This window comes from Garra rufa, chromosome 19 (assembly GCF_049309525.1).
Source record: "Garra rufa chromosome 19, GarRuf1.0, whole genome shotgun sequence".
NCBI lineage: Eukaryota > Metazoa > Chordata > Actinopteri > Cypriniformes > Cyprinidae > Garra > Garra rufa.
The window spans coordinates 31243124-31260425 of record NC_133379.1 but is presented as its reverse complement, the minus strand read 5'-3'; the positions used below and the strand labels follow the sequence as shown (position 1 = coordinate 31260425).

Sequence of the window (17302 nt, the reverse complement as noted above, 5' to 3'; positions counted from 1 at the left end):
CCAAAACCAGACAAACCCCTTCTCAAAGGTTTTTTCTGTTATTTAACAATTTATTGTTTTAAACGTGGCATATAAAAAGTTTAAATTAAAATCTGTGTCAAATATGTACACAAGAAAATTAAATTAAATATTTAAAAAAAAATGATCATAAGAAGCACGCAGAAACAAATGGTGAGCAGTTATTGTAACATACTAACAAAGACTTTTCTTTTTAACTGTTAAATATAATAATCGCTACCTGTGTCAATTAAAAGATTAAATTGAATGACATTTAGGATATTATCCACAATTCAATACTGCCCTCTTGTGTAATTCTAAGGCGTCTGCTGCATCTTTACATCGACTGAATTTTACATAGCAATAGGACTTCAACTCCCAAAATCCAACTGGGTTGCAGGAAAGGGCGGGGCTTCTGCTTTCCGCTGCATTGTGGGAGCGGGAAAACGCTGCAAATACTCGCGTTGTTCAACTGAGGCTTTCTACGAAGCTGTTTATACAAGGTACTGTAATGTTTTACGACACAAACCTATTATTTGTAGTGTATTGTTTCGTTTTTCACTAAGTATACAGTCGTGTTGGATCTATTCGATGCTTTAGCGGAACAACGTCCATTTCAGAGATTCATTGTTCGCTTGGTTATGTATTCGACTCGTTTGAGACTAGTCTAGGTGTTCATTTGGAATGTGTTAGGTTAGTTATTCGAGTCAGTATGGGCTAACTTGATTAAATACGAGTACTGTGTGGTTTTCACGACGTTCCGTTTTGAGAGTGAATATGCAAAATACACAGAACATGATTCCTGAACAAATGATTCTTATGAGCCGATTATTTTTAGTGAATCGGAAGTAAAGCGTGACCAGTGTAGTTCGATTCCCTAATGAGTCGGTTCATTTTAGTTTTTCAAACATTCAGTATTCTCTCTTAACTAGTTATTACTTGCATCATTTACGATTCAAAACCTATAATAAACTTGGTGTTAATTACATTTTTTTTTGTCTTCAGATTAAAACATGTCCATTGGTGTTCCCATCAAAGTCCTGCATGAAGCAGAGGGTCACATCGTGACCTGTGAGACAAACACGGGTGAGGTATACAGAGGCAAACTGATTGAAGCAGAGGATAATATGAACTGCCAGGTACTGCTGAAAAACAATTTATTCTTGATGAATATACAATATACACTTAAATATACATTTGCAGTGAGTCTTGAACAATGAAACTGACTGTACTTGTGTTTTTGTGTGAATCAGATGTCTAACATTACAGTGACCTACCGAGATGGCAGAGTGTCCCAGCTGGAGCAGGTGTACATTCGTGGCAGCAAAATCCGCTTTCTCATTTTGCCAGACATGTTGAAAAACGCCCCTATGTTGAAGAGCATGAAAAACAAAAACCAAGGTGCAGGAGCCGGAAGAGGCAAAGCTGCTATTCTCAAAGCTCAAGGTAGGTTAATGGACATCCTTTAGGCCTATATGGTGTCTTTGACTTCATTACAGTTACTGCAGTGGTTGCAGTGTCAAATGCTTTTTAGCCACATAAATTATTTTTATCCTCCTTTTTTTTTCAATGCAAAAGTAAGCCTATGGGTTAGACTTCTGGTTCATTATCCACTATAGCAGTAAACAGTAAAACTGTTTGCACTACAAACTAGTGTGTTCATTATTAAGATAATACATTAAACTAATTTTGTAAGACACACCAATTTGCAATATCAAGTCAGACAAGCTGTTTTGTACAGCTAAAATAGCTGGTTGCGGATGAGACCGCAAGCCTGAGACGTACAATTTACAAATTTTGCACCAACTTTTAGTTCCAAATGGTTTTATTAAAGCATCTAGTACATTTTAGTACTATTAGCACATAAATGCCTATGAATATAAATATTAATTTAAATATAAATGATAAAATTCATTTAAATATCTTCAAAAAGCACTGAGCATTGTTTGTATTTTATTTAATCAGATGAGTGAGGAAGTTAATGCTTCATGGGAAAAACATAAGATGAAACCACTAACTGTTTGTCTTTCCTTTGCAGTCGCAGCAAGGGGCCGAGGTCGAGGAGGACCAGGAGGAAGGGGAAATATTTTCCAGAAAAGAAGATAATGTGAATCCTGTTTCAGTCACTGTGTCATTTTGTACAGTTTCTTTTCTTTTTTTTTTATGAGAAATTGTGTGCTTTTTTTGGTTTGGTGATCTTGTAGTTGATTTCGCAACTTTTTTTTTTCACTTTTCTCATGTAATAAAGTGGTTTAATTATATAAAGTCTGTTTTATCAATGCTGTATCTCATTGCATTTATTAACAGATAAGTCTAAATAGCTCAACACTTAAAGTTTGCTTTATTTTGGTCACATGTGAGAAAATTGAGAGAAATTAAGACATTTTTACTTTTCAGTCTATTCATATTTTCTGTTGTAATACACTTAAAACAGAAAGGTGTGAAAAATAGAGTAAAAATATGGATTTTATCCAACATATATATAAAAACAAATTGAGTGTCCTGATTTCGTAACACTCTAGAACGCATACGCATATTAATTTTAAATCTGATAAATTGCCCACCTTCAGTAATGTATTAAAAGAATAGTTCACCTAAAAATGAAAATTCTGTCATTAATTACTCAGCCTTATGCCATTTCAAACCTGTAAGACTTTTGTTCATCTTCAGAACTCAAATTAAGATATGTTTGATCAAATCGGAGAACTTTCGTTGTTTATGAGCAGTACTCTCGATAATGGTGAAAGATACCTTGGAGAAGAATAGTTTAAAAAAGTTATTTTTGATTTCCTTGCACACAAAAAAGTATTCTTATAGTTTTGTAAAATTAAGGTTGAACCAGTGATTTCTGGGCCTCTGAACGTTTCATTTATGTTGCTGTCTATGGAGGGTCAGGAAGCTCTCAAAAATATTTTGTCTTCTGAAGGTAAACGAATGTCTTATGGGTTTGGAACGCCATGAGGGTGAGCAAACAGTGACAGAATTTTCATTTATGGGTGAACTATCCCTTTAAATTTAAGTTTATTTTAGAGTAACGAATAAATGTCCATAATTGTCTCCAAATAGGTTTGCACTAAAATTAATGACGTTGAAAGTTCTTCTGGGAGCTTAATAGAGGGTTTGCACTTACGTCACGATTTGCTCAGTTACCTGGATGCGTTGCCATACTAGTGGTACCACTGAGTTAATGTACTACTGAATACTTTATTCTGCTAATTTATATTATATTATAAAGAGTGCACTATTTTGACAAACTAAATAGGTGGTAAAGACATTATTAAGATATTAGCCTTATACTTCATATACCTGAATGGAAATGATAAGAACAAACATAATGCCGCGTTCCAAGCAACCCGTTACTCATGTTTTTCCAACCTTCTACCCGTGAAAGTGCACCCGAACGGCAGTCAAACCCGTGACTTCCCACTCGTGAACTCGTACTAGATCGATGTAATCCCAGTTATGAGTTCTGACGTAACATAGCCCGCGAAACCCCAATGTCAGCACCTACGGGTATGGTGTTTGTGCAAGTGGTACACAGTGAAAAAATAGACTTTAGGACAATATAACATTGCAAGCAAATTAATAATAATGTAATAATAATACATGCGTTCAGGCAGTTTGGGGTGACTTGCCTGGAACTCTACAAAGTCGTGAGTCGTGATTTACGAGCTTAAAAACCTGCCTGGAACGCAGCATTAATCTCAAGATTTTTTCCCTGGAAATCCTAATTTAGTTTGGTCAGCCACAAATGTCTACTGTTCCTCAGTTTTTTTGTGCTTTTCTTGTAACATTTGGCAGTCTATAGTACTCTAAATGTTTCTCCCAGTTCGACCGATTAGTACAACCCAAAAATGACAATAATTGATCGATCAGCAGCATATTCAGCAAAATATGCGAGTTTTGTTTGGTTCAGTGGCATTGTTTACGTTCAGTGCCGACTATATGGCGGATTGATGACTCGTGGTGAATGGTACTTTAAGCATTTACATGAATTGTAATAGTCAAAGTTTTGACTTAGCGTCAAAATGCAGTTGAGTAAGAGCACAGGTATTTGACCAAAGCACAACGATGAAGTTCAATTAATCAAGCTAATAACCCCCCGCTTGTCCGTTCAACACCAGACGCAGTTCCGCTTGTGACCGTTAGATGTCGCCACTCCTCTCACATTCACTCACAGCAGAAGCACCTCCGTCCCCCGCTGCCTGCACATCATACCATATCATAAACCGCTACCATTACTGCCAGCGAGCTAACAACATACCCTTCAAAAACAGGATCTTACAAACGGCCGAGGTAAGGACACAACACTGAACTAACGACTCGTATTATACCTCTACAGGGCGACACGCGTGAACATACGTGATCACAATGATTTTAATAATCCTCGGCTGGATTTTCCAAACATCTGTTTCGTAAGAGATGCGTTAGCCAGCTTTAGCAAAATAACAACCAGCCTTAAAATTGTTCTCCACACGGAATCAGCTCTCCGAGCCAGTGGCAGTGTTTACATGAAGCTTTTACAGATAATAATATGCGTGAAATTGCGTTGCAGTGCAATTGTGAAGCAGGAGTGATCAAAGCCTATACACATCTAATATTCACATTGAATCAGTTTGGTTATTGGGAAGTTGGGTTATTCTACGATATAGGCGCATTTTCAGTTAAATATGGTGATTTAAAAGTACAGTTTCTGAACAATCAGTTAGACAATGTGAATTGTGAAATTAATCAATTGTAATGTGCTGGGACAGGATTGATGATAAAACAGGGTTGACAGTTTTTAGTTCAAGCTGATATTACAAGGTCGTGCTCATTTGAATGAAAATTTAATGCTGATCTTTTTAAGTATCCACTTTTTAATTTTAAATGTTTACTATACATGTTCAGCTAAACAGGGTTGAATATTTAGGATTTAACTACTAACAAAAGTAACAAAAAGACGTTTTTCAAAAATTGATATACAATTAATTATAAAAGTTAATAATTTAAACTAAAATTAGGTATATAAATATATTAGACTTTAAGGTATTTTGTATTTATTAAGATCTTGCCTGCATTTATTTGATCTGAAGTACAGCAAAAACAGTAGAATTCTGAAATATTTTTTACTATTTACTATTTAAAAGAGCTGCTTTTTATTTGAATATATTTTACAATGAAATTTATTCCTGTAATCAAAGCTACATTTACAGCATCATTACTTCCTTCATTATTTTTTTTTTATCAATATTTAAAACCGTTGAGTACATTTTTTTAGGATTTTTGATGAATAGAAAGATCCAAAGATCAGCGTTTATCTGAAATAAAACTCTTTTTGGGGGAAAGAAATGATAGAAATTAATACTTTTATTTAGCAAGGATGCTTTAAATTGATCAAAAGTGATGAAGACATTTACAATGTTACAAAAGACTTTTGACTGCTAGTATATATTATTCTGAAATATAGCAAGAAGTTGGACAGACAGGAGTGGTGAAAAATGACATCTTTATGAAGAAAGAAAAAAGCAAGTTACAGGATTTAGTTTATGTGTTTAAAGTTGGCTTTATCTATTGAATGTCAAAGACATTTTTTTCCACATGTATTTGAAAGACAAAAATGGCATCTGTTTTGTACAATGACCCAGTTACCGAAGAATTCAGCATCCTTAATTCATTTTCATCCTGTCTGTTTGACAGCTGACAAGTGAAACCCGTAAAATCACTGGCTGTGTTTCAACATCTAGTGAGCTACCTGCCTAGACAGTATTTTTGGGCATCAAAGGAACATGCAAAAGGTTCTCGAATGCAAAAATGCTATCTAGGTTTTGACAGCGACTGTGTGATGTTTTAATCCATGCGGCTATAACGAAAGGAAATATATGCATACGAACACATCAGATGTCGTTTGTGCTAAATTATTAACAAATGGTATTTTATAGCCACTGATTTGTGTTTTAATGTTGCTTGGGTGTTTGGATCTAAAATAGTTTGCCTTGTTTGGAGAGAGTGGTACAAGGCGGTCTCTGGAGGGCTTTTCCCTGTGGAATGAGCCATTTGGGTATGATTTGAAATCTAGCTGTGGGTGAGCTGGATAAAGTTGTTATTTATTTTTCAAGCCTCATGTGCGAAAATGTGATTGAGGTTGGCGTAATTACTTTTCATTTCTTAGTTTATGGAACATGATCAAATGCAACAAACGGCCAACTCATAAGCATGGGATATATCCACAGACTTGTATAAAGTGTGGCAGACCTTTTTTGTTTTTAAACTGCTTTCAAATTCAATATAATCTGTTTGAAGAGAAAATGATTTCAACTAATCTCACAGAGTCTATGGTACAAGGCATTTTTATGGAAGCCCATTTCTGCCGGTTTCCGAGATATAAACTCGTAATTAAGATTTTTTCCTATCCGAATTGAATGATATAAACTCACAACTGTGAGTTATAAAATCAGAATAGTGGGATATAAACTCGCAATCGCGAGAAATAAAGTCAGAATTTTAAGATTAGTTTTTTTTATTTTTATCTTGCAGTTCTGACTTTTTCTCGCAATTAAGAGTTTGTATCTCGCAATTCTGACTTGTTTTCTCAGAATTGTGAGATATAAACTTGCAATTCAGATTTTTTTCCTCAGAATTGCATGATATAAACTCACAATTGCGAGATATAAACTTGTAATTCAGATTTTCCTCTCAGAATTAGGTGATATAAACTCACAATCTTGAGTTATAAAGTCAGAATAGCGGGATATAAACTCGCAGTTGCGAGAAATAAAGCCTGAATTTTAAGATTCGTTTTTTTATTTTTTAATATTTTTATCTTGCAATTCTGACTTTTCTTCTCGCAAATATGAGTTTGTATCTCGCAATTCTGACTTGTTTTCTCAGAATTGTGAGATTATGAACTTGCAATTCAGATTTTTTTTTCTCAAAATTGCATGATATAAACTTACAATTGCGACATATAAACTCGTAATTCAGATTTTTTTCCTCTCAGAATTGAGTGATATAAACTCACAATCGTGAGTTATAAAGTCACAATAGTGGGATATAAACTTGCAATTGCGAGAAAGTCAGAATTATAAGATAATTTTTTTTATATATATATTTTTATCTCGCAATTCTGACTTTTTTCTTGCAAATGCAAGTTTGTATCTCACAATTCTGACTTTTTCTTGCAATTCTGACTTGTTTTCTCAGAATTGTGAGATATAAACTTGCAATTCAGATTTTTTCCCCCTCAGAATTGCATGATATAAACTCACAATTGTGAGTTTATATCTCACAATTGTTGGTTTATATCACGCAGTTCTGACTTTTTTCTCGCAAATGCAAGTTTGCACTTCGAAATTCTGACTTTTCTGGCAATTGTGATTTTATATCTCGCAATTCTGACTTTTTCCTCAGAATTGTGAGATTTAAACTTGCGATTCAGATTTTTTTTCCCTCAGAATTGCATGAATTGCAATTGTGAGTTTATATCATACAATTCAGACTTTTTTTTTTCTCAAATGCAAGTTTGTACCTTGCAATTCTGACTTTTTTCTCAGAATTGTGAGATGTAAACTGGCATTTGTGAGTTATAAAGTCTAAATCTAGGGGGGGAGACTAATATGTCCTCAGAATTGTGAGTTTATATCTCACAGTACTGACCTAAAAACTCGTAATTGCACGTGTCTTGCAATTCTGTGAAAACAAGACAGAATTGTGAGATTAAAAAGTCACAATTACCTTTTTTTCAGTGGTGGAAATGGGCTTCCTTAAATTTCACTGGGGTAAATAAAAAAAAAAGTAAGTGATAATTTTACAATTCAAATTGTAATAATTGTGCTTAGAACGGTACAGAAAATTATCTGCAAGTTTCTGTTTATAAACCCTGCTGAATATATACTCATGGCGAAGTTCTTTTCATACAAACCAAAACAACAATGTCATTGGCACTTTCAATCAGAAATTACAACTTAAATATTTTACTATACAGCAGCTTTTTTACTCACGTCTGACATTGACAAACTGAACAAAAACAGAGCCATTTTGAATTCCCCACAGAGCCCACTTTTTTTCACTAATCTAAAAAACTTTTTGTGGAATAGAAAGGTTTCATGGATGTTAAACAGTCTCCAAGGAGCCATGGATGGTAATAAATAACCTTTACTTTCAAATGGATAGTTCACCCAAAAATGAAAATTCTGTCATTATCACGCTGCATAGACAGCAATATAACAACCATGTTCAAGGCCCAGAAATGTAAAATAGCCCATGTGACATCAGTGGTTGAACCATAATTTTATGAAGCTACGAGAATACTTTTTGTGCCCAAAGATAGCTGTTTTAAACTCCTGAAATGAACTCCAAACAAACTTCATTTTTGTCCTGATTTTGTTCGAAATGTTGTCACACCAGTGCATTCTTCAATTTTGCGTAAATTATTCCGGGACATTATTGTAAAACTGAGTCACAATCATTGTCTGTGGAGATGGACAGCATCCCACAGATGGTGTTGAAAGAGCTTAACTTGTTTTGAACCCAAATCTTGTCTTTAAAGTGTTAGGTACAACATGCTAGGTTAGCATTAAGTCAGTGTGTAGATTATTCCCGCTTCCTCTTGTTCACAGATTAGTACTTTGGGTTTCTCTGTACCAAAGCTAATGTTTCGAAGAATGCTGAACACTCCAGATGGTCCCATACGGTCAATCCTCAGTGGACCCCTTTCCCTCTGGATGCCCTGTGCTTCTCACCATAATAAAGACAACTAGAGGATGGAAAGTCATCTGGTGTAAGACTGCATCTGTTTGTTTCTAGGGTAGAATTGCTAGAGTTCATCTTGGGTAATGGCTCGACTGAAAGCGGTGAATCTTATATGTGTTTGATGTTAAAACCTTTTCATGTAGACGCCGTTTGTTATACATGTGGTCAGTGGGGGTCCAGGGATTGCTTGTTTGTGAGTCCGAGTCTCCATAACAAATGAGGTTTGCTTGTGTTTGGTAGGTTGGGCACGTGAAGGAGAAACACCTTGTTTTGCAATCCATCAAAGATCGAAGTAGGTCACAGAAGAATGTGGAAACTGCTCTCAGATTAAAATAGCTCAGCCTACCAGTGCAGTCAGGCCACATCTAGCCCGCATCTACTGTGTATTTCCTGTTCTTGAAAAGAGGACGTGATACTCTGGGTTTTTCATGCTGTTATAGATGCTTGCGAGGTACCTGTAATCCTGCCACATGAGTTTCAGATAGTTGCCTGACTCTCGGACTGGATAATGACACATCAATCCCTCTGACTTTCCGCACACTTTCATCATCCCACCATCAGCACCTGAGCTGACAAATGGGTCGGACATGCCTGGCCGCTCTGTGCTCAGCTGGGCTGCCTCTTTGTCATCGAGGTTGAGAGATGTGAGGACAGGAAGTCACTAACGGCGCCCACACCAGTGATTAAAATCTGATCTGACGTTAAAAACGTCTTATTTCATCATAAAATTGGCCTCTTCTACTCAGACATCTTGAAATACCTGGTTAAATTGGTTCCGTGCTACTTTATCAGTCAATGTGTACTAATAATAGACCATTAGTGCTGTTGTAGTGCTGTAATAGCATCAGATGTCAATACCACGATACCTCTTTACACCACTGAATGATTTCCTTCGGAGATTAACCAATAATCAATAAACAATTATTTTGGTAATGGAGTAATCTGACAATTGTAATTGATTTTTTTGAGGCAGAAAACTAGACCTGAAGAAAACATAGTGCTTTAAAAGCCAGGGGGTGAAAACTTTTTGAATTTAATGATCAGGATGAATTAAACTTATTTTGTCTTTTGGGAAACATTGCAAGTATCCTTTGTAGCTTCTGAAGGAAGCTTCCAAGCAAAATAAGAAAAATGTACACATCTCCATTCTGTTCAAAAGTTTTCACCCCCTGGCTCTTACTGCATCGTTTTTCCTTCTGGATCATCCTTCTGTATTAGTTGCATATGGATCATTCAGGTAACAACAGTATTAAGAATCAAGTGTATGTAAACTTTTGAACGGGGTCATTTTTTATAAATTCAACTGTTATTTTCTCTTGTGGACTATACTTCTTTTATGTGAAATATCTTATTCAGGTCAGTACTAAATAAAAATTAGCATGCAGTTAATAAAATAATTAACATTTTGCAGGTTCTGCAAGGTGTATGTAAACTTTTGGCCTCAACTGTAAATAGTAACTGCATAAATATAAGTTTATTATAAGTAGCGTTAAAAGTTTAATAATAAGTACTTGTGTCAGCTTGACTGGTGATCTATGTTTTAAAGATGTTTATAACACAGGATGTTGCACATATCATTTTGCGTGATATTAAGTTGTCACTTGTTGTCATATTAATGTCATCTAAAACCCATCATTCATTCTCCTACTGGCTGCATGTCTCAGTAGGTGATGGATGGTGAGAGACAGTTTAATAAACACAATAAGTTTTTTTATTACATTGTATGCATAAATGTGAATAGTGCTTGCTTATCCATACAAAGGTTGACTTATATTGTTTCCAAGGTGGTTTCAATTAAGAGTCTACCATATTTCTATTATATTCTAAGCTCTAAATATGGCTTGAGTCTCTCTTTCAATGTCAATTTTGAAAATAGAGGTTATTTCGAGTATGAAAGTGACATGTTCTTTGTGAGAAAGCTTGAATCCTCATCAGTGTGTTCTGATTTAGGGTGAAAATGAGTGTCAGGGATGTAATAACTTGGGAAATAGATGCGGGAGGGGTCAAAGATGAGGAACGCTGAGAAAAATAGGCTTTTTTTCCCCACAGTGTTCTCGAATGAGGGAGAGAATACTGTCTTCCAGCTGTGTGGGTGTTTTGACAGGAGAAGGCATGGAGGCCAGGGCCCCGAGATGATATTACAGCAAAAACATAAGTAGAGATTCGATCGCAGATGAAAAAATGACAGGGAATGAAAGCAAGATATAGAAGAAAAACCCGAGCTGCAGTGGATCTCGGTAAATGCGAGAGCGATAGAAATGAGGACGTGTGGAGGGGGTGGGCCAGCCCACACAAGTTCTCCTTTCTGAAGCCCTCAGAGTAATGAATGTCTTTTTTATTGTACCTGCTTATATTTCTCTCATTCTGCGAGACCCACACCTCTCCCACACACACACACACACAGAGCCTCTAATGTTCAGAAAATCTGCTTGCCAAAGAAACTACAGCTCTTTGCATGTAAATCAAGGCCATAAGAAACGAGAGGCTCAGAGCAGAATGGAGATATGTAATCTTTTCGACGAGGCTTTACTTGAGTAACGTTTGAAGCATGTTTTATTGTAAGCCTATTAGTGGGATTCACTCATTTGATCAGTTTTTTCAATGTAATATAATTTTTTAGCAATGTCCTGACTTTAGGACAAGCCTCATGCAAAAATAGAGGTTGAGTGTATATATAAGGCAAAGGTTTTTAAGTCAAAGTTTTTTTTCCCAATTAGGCTTTGTCCTAGATTTAGCATCAGGGAAAACCCAGGAATATCTATTCATTTTAAAATGGTAATTTTGTAGAATATGTAATGTTAATTGTTTTACCAAAATAGAGGGATTATACAAGATGCATGTTATTTTTCTATTTAGTACTGACCTGATATTTTGCATTAAAAAAAAAACGTTTACATATATTCATATTACATATATAAGAGAAAATAATAGTTGGATTTATAAAAATGACCCTGTTCAAATATAACATAAACTTGATTCTCAATACTGTGTTTTTACCTGAATGATCCACAGCAGTTTTTTTTTTTTTTTTTGTGATAATTGTTCATGAGTCTTGTTTGTCCTGAACAGTTAAACTGCTCGCTGTTCTTCAGAAAAACCCTTCAGGTCTCACAAAAAGTTTTTTTTTCAGCATTTATGTGTATTTTCAGTCTTGCCAACAATGACTATGATTTTGAGATCTTATTTTTTCACACTGAGGACAACTGAGGGACTCATGCAGCTATTACAGAAGATTCAAATGCTCACTGATGCACGATGCATTAAGAGCCGGGGATGAAAACTTTTGCACAGAATGAAGATGTGTAGATTTTTCTTGTTTTGCCCAAATATCATATTTTTTTCATTTTGTACTGCACTTCAGAAGCTACAGAAGATACTTAAACGTTTCCCAGAAGACAAAATAATGTACATTTACCTTGATCTTCAAATTCAAAAAGTTTTCACCCCCCACTCTTAGTGCATCGTGTTTCCTTCTGAAGCATCAGTAAGTGCTTGAACCTTCTGTAATAGTTGTATATGAGTCCCTCAGTTGTGAAAAGATGGATCTCAAATTCATGGAGTCATTGTTGGAAATGGTTAAAATACACAAAAATGCTGAAAAACCGTAGAATTTGTTGGACCTGAAAGATTTTTCTGAAGAACAGCAGGCAGTTTAACTGTTCAGGACAAACAAGATATTCATGAACAACTATCAAATTTTATAAATTCAGCTTTTATTTTCTAATGTGGACTGTATATAAATGTATTTTATGTGAAATGTCTTATTCAGGTCAGTGCTAACCCTAACACGTTTTTAAGCATTGCTGTTTAAAAATGTGTTTTTAAGAAATTGAAGTGCAATCAGCAGCAAAAGAAAAGTAATTTCGCTATATGCACGCACTGTCTGAGAGACCGTGCTTATAGATTGTGGGAGTATTGAATCGAGTTATTTTTTTGTCGCTTTATAGGCCTTGAACGGTTAAATACGCACACTTGTATGTGTCAAAATGCCTGTCTTTACAAGTATCCTCATAAAAAATGTGTAACAGTATATTGGATGCGGGCAGCTCTTAAAGTGACAGCAGTCTAATATTCTTGCTGTCTGTCATTCATGTTAATCAAAGAACAAAAGAGAAAATCTCTCACTTCTTTAAGACTAAATCTCTTTTGTAACTTTAATAAGCAAAAATAAGTATATTGTGGTATTTTGTTAAAGGGATAGTTCACCCAAAAATGAAAATTTGATGCTTGTCTGCTTACCCCCAGGGCGTCCAAGATGTAGGGGACTTTGTTTCTTCAGTAGAACACAAACAAAGATTTTAAACTCAAACCGTTGCAGTCTGTCAGTCATATAATGGCAGGCAATGGGACCCATGGCTTTGAGAGTCAAAAAAACATACACAGACAAAACCAAATTAAATCCTGCGGCTCATGACAATACATTGAGGTCTTAACACTCTAAGCAATCGGTCTATGCAAGAAACTGAACAGTATTTATATCATTTTTTTTTTACCTCCGATCCAATGTCCAACTGTCCTGAGCGTGTTCAAAACAGCGTGTGATGAAGAGCAAGCAACCCTAACTTCGGTCGATCAGGCTCAAAAGTTGTGAGTCGGTGAAAAACACTCCCGAAGAGTTCGCACAAGCAAACGTAATCTTTTAGTTTTTAATCGGTTGCAACAATCGCATTACGTCAACCGGCTGTTGTGAACGCGCTCAAGGACAGTTGGACATTGCGGTGGATCAGAGGTAAAAAATGATATAAATACTGTTCAGTTTCTTGCACAGACTGATCGTTTTAAGTGTTAAGACTTCAGTGTATCGTCACAAGCCGCAGGTTGTTGTTTTTTTGACTCTCAAAGCTGTGGGTCCCATTGACTGCCATTATATGACTGACAGACTGCAATGGTTTGAGTTAAAAATCTTTGTTTGTGTTCTACTGAAGAAACAAAGTCAGCTTTATCTTGGATACCCTGGGGGTAAGCAGATAAACATCAAATTATCATTTTTGGGTGAACTATCCCTTTAATGTGAAGTAAAATGACTCATATCGTGATATAAGATTTTGTCATATCAGCCGCCCCTAGACAAAAGCTGTGGGTACTATGTGCGCTGACATTCTGAATGACATCTAACATTTCCCATCTCTGTTTTTCCTGCAAGGCGTTGATGGAGGGGCCACTGAGAGGTGTTTGGGAAGGACACTATGTTTCCCTGTGTCTCCTCCTGGCCCTCTTCTGATCCCCCTGCCGCTCTGGGTCATGCTCCGCCCATTCCCCCGGTACAGCCGCCCAATCAGCCACTGCCTGACCTGCTGCGGAGCTGTGTTGTGCTCCCTTCCCCATCCACGCGCCTGAGCCCTTGTACCAACGAGATGGAGTCCATGATTGTGGTGACGGAGTACGAGCCCAGTGGTGGCTCAGGGCAGGAGGGCGGAGAGGAGGAGGAGGTGGAGGACATGGACAGTTCGGAAACGCCGGAGCCAGCGTCATCAGGTCCGGTACCGCCCTTCCGTATGGCCTCCTGTGATCTTTTATCCCATACGATGGGCCGCCCGGAAGCACTCTTCCCAGAGCCGCAAGAGCACAGAGGTAGACTCAGCCTTTCTGACAGGAAGCTGTCGCTACAGGAACGCTCACAGACGCTTTCATCGCCCTGCGGTTCACCAGGGCTGAACGGACGCTATATTTACCCATCGCTGCCCTACTCGCCAATCACCTCCCCTCACTCATCTCCACGCCTCCCTCGAAGACCAACCGTGGAGTCTCATCGTGTCTCTATCACAGACCTGCAGGTAGGTGGCCGGAGTTAATGGCAAGTGTGTTTGAAGGAGTAGGGAAGTCCCTTACTTATATATCCATTAATTAATATAGATGTTTAGATAAAATGTTTTACTATTTATATAATTTATATATGACCTTGGACCACAAAACCAGTCTTAACTAGCAAGTAGTCTTAAATAAATTGTATGGGTCAAAATTATATATTTTTCTTTTTTGCAAAAAATCATTAGGATATTAAGTAAAGATCATGTTCCAAAGATATTTTGTAAATTTCCTACTGTAAATATATCAAAACGTCATTTTTGATTAGTAATATGCATTGCTAAGAAATTCATTTGGACATATATATATATAAAATCATTAATATTAGTTAATTAATAATTACAAATTAAATATAAATATTAAATATTATATAGTAAATATAAGATTCTATATAAAATATACATTATAAAGATGTAGGCTTGTAAAAATGGCTTGTAGGCTGGAAATAATATTTAGATTTTTTTTATAATTATACTGTAACAAAAATTTTACAAATAATAAAATATACAATTTTTTTATTATTTATATCGTATTTAATATTTAAATTATTAAAAGCAATTAATTATTACTTGCATGCTAAATATAGACAGTAAATATTGTGTAATACATTTATTGTGTAATTTGTGTATTTTATTTGATCTTTATGTTTGAAATTATGTAGGCTTGTAAATGTCATGGAAATAAAATATGTTTAACTTAAATGTTGCAATTTTTAAAAAATATATATTTTATTATTTATTTCATATTTAAATTAATAATATAAATTAATTAGCCTGTATTCTAAATGATGTAGGCTTGTAAATGTTATGGATAAAAAGAAATATTTCTAATTATGCTCAACTCTAATGTTGCAGTTTTTAAAAAATATATATTTTTTTATAAAATATAGATTTTTTTAATTATTTATATGGTATTTTACATTTAAATTAGTACAGTAAATTAATTAACATTTACATGTTAAATATAAATATTACATATTAAATTAATAAAAGAATTGATTAAATTTGCATTATAAAGCACTTGACACTTCAAAATTGTTCCCTGTGATCGCTATATTTTAAATGATGTATAATGTAGTTTGTAAAAAACGTCTTGTAGGCTGGAAATAAAATATTTAAATTTTTAAAAATGTAAGTTTGAATATTTTTATTATTTATGGTATTTAACATTTAAATTAATAACGTCAATTAATTAATATTTAGATGTTAAATATAAATACGACAATAAATAAATACATTATAAGAATATATTAAATTTACATTATAAAGATTTGACACTTAAACATGTTCCTTGTGATCACTATATCTTAAATGATGTAGGCTTGTAAAAAAATGTCTTGTAGGCTGGAAATAAAATATAGATTTTTTTTTAAATTAAGCTGAACATTTATAATAAGCTAAAAATGCTTTTTATATATATTTTTATTATATTTGATATCGAATTAATTAAAAGTAATGAATTATTATTTAGATATTAAATAAAGACAGTAAATATTGCATTATCAATATATAATATATACAATTCACATTCTAAAATATTTGAGATCTCTATATTATAAACTATGTAGGCTTGTAAAATTAGCCTGAAGTCTTGTAGATGTCATGGAAATAAAATACAGAAAAGTTTGTCGTTTATGTTCAAAAATTAGCAAATATTTTCAAAAATAGAATTGAATTTAATTAATGACTATTAATTAAATAGGCTCTATATTTTCATATTGTCATTTTTCTAATTATGCTCAACTCTGTTGCAGTTTTATTCTTTATAAAATATTTAACATTTCTTTAATTTTTACATTTACAAAATTATATTATAAGATAATATATAAAATATGCATTATAAAATATTGGGGCTAGAAATAGTTTTTTTTTTTTTTGTGATTTCTGTATTAGACTTGAGCCATGTCAGGAAATTATAAAACATATCTATTTTTAAAACAATTGAACTCTCTGAACAACACAATGGTTACCATTGTGCCTAACAATTATGCAAGATTATATAACAGCACCACTAAAAACTAGACAATCTGATCTGATGCTGTGGCCTGAGATAATTTGAGCTGCTTGTGTGAGAACTGATGTTGTCTTTGAGAAGAACATTTCCTTTTCTTCATTCTCTGCACTGGCTTCAAGTCTGCAAAGTTGAGAGTGTATGTAAGGTAAGGTTACAGACAGGAGCAATTACCTTCCTCTTAATGGCGCTTGTCAAGAAAAAATCCCCTATAGATGCTTCTGCTCTTCCATTAGGACATGAAGTGGGCGAGAAATGTGCGTAGCTGTAGCTTGTGTGCCTTTCTCAGCTCAAACCAGTGTTATTTTCATCTTGTTTTTACTGTTTTCAAAGTTTTAGTACCTTTGTAGTTTATTTTAGTCTTTTTTTATTTGTTTTTGTTTATATCTATGTCTATGGTTTTATTAATATGTATTTATTAATTTTAGTTTTAGTTATTTTAGTATAATAAACAATCTAATTAGTTCACGGCAGTGAGAAATTATGCCTTGGTGACTAGCTGAAATAAAATAGTTTTTTAATATTTTATTTCAATTACCATTTATTTAGTTTCAAGTAACTAATGTTTTTTTTATGGTTTTAGTTTTAGTTAACTATAATAACCCTGGCTCAGATACACCCTGTAGTATTTCTTCTGCTAATGCTTTTGATTCTCTAAACCTGGAATGTTGCATCATTCTTGATGAGAGAATCAAGTTTGCATTTGCTGTGATCTTTGGCCGCACAGGCTGAAGTAGTTGTCTTTTTTTCAGTGACTACA

At 34.6% G+C, this 17302-nt stretch overlaps 2 protein-coding genes across 2 annotated transcripts in view; both read left to right on the top strand.

Moving 5' to 3' along the window:
• Positions 1-403: 403 nt before the first annotated feature.
• Positions 404-2276, top strand: snrpd3l (small nuclear ribonucleoprotein D3 polypeptide, like). The gene is made up of 4 exons (XM_073824703.1): positions 404-500; positions 1003-1136; positions 1251-1443; positions 2036-2276. Exons 2-4 carry the CDS (start codon positions 1011-1013, stop codon positions 2101-2103), a joined length of 387 nt encoding a protein of 128 aa, XP_073680804.1. The 5' UTR covers positions 404-500; positions 1003-1010; the 3' UTR covers positions 2104-2276.
• A 1900-nt stretch (positions 2277-4176) lies between these two features.
• The window catches only part of camkk2 (calcium/calmodulin-dependent protein kinase kinase 2), a 35694-nt gene continuing 22568 nt past the window's right edge, over positions 4177-17302 (top strand). Inside the window, exons 1-2 of the mRNA XM_073824261.1 lie at positions 4177-4293; positions 13871-14501. Of these exons, the coding sequence (XP_073680362.1) occupies positions 13914-14501 (588 nt within the window). The 5' untranslated portion in view covers positions 4177-4293; positions 13871-13913. The remainder of the gene's footprint in view (positions 4294-13870; positions 14502-17302) is intronic.

Coding starts and splice junctions, on each gene's coding strand:
- snrpd3l (XM_073824703.1), top strand. CDS start 1,011: ATGTCCATTGGTGTTCCCATCAAAGTCCTGCATGAAGCAGAGGGTCAC. Junction 1,137..1,250: donor AGGATAATATGAACTGCCAG/GTACTGCTGAAA, acceptor TGTGTGAATCAG/ATGTCTAACATTACAGTGAC. Junction 1,444..2,035: donor TGCTATTCTCAAAGCTCAAG/GTAGGTTAATGG, acceptor TTTCCTTTGCAG/TCGCAGCAAGGGGCCGAGGT.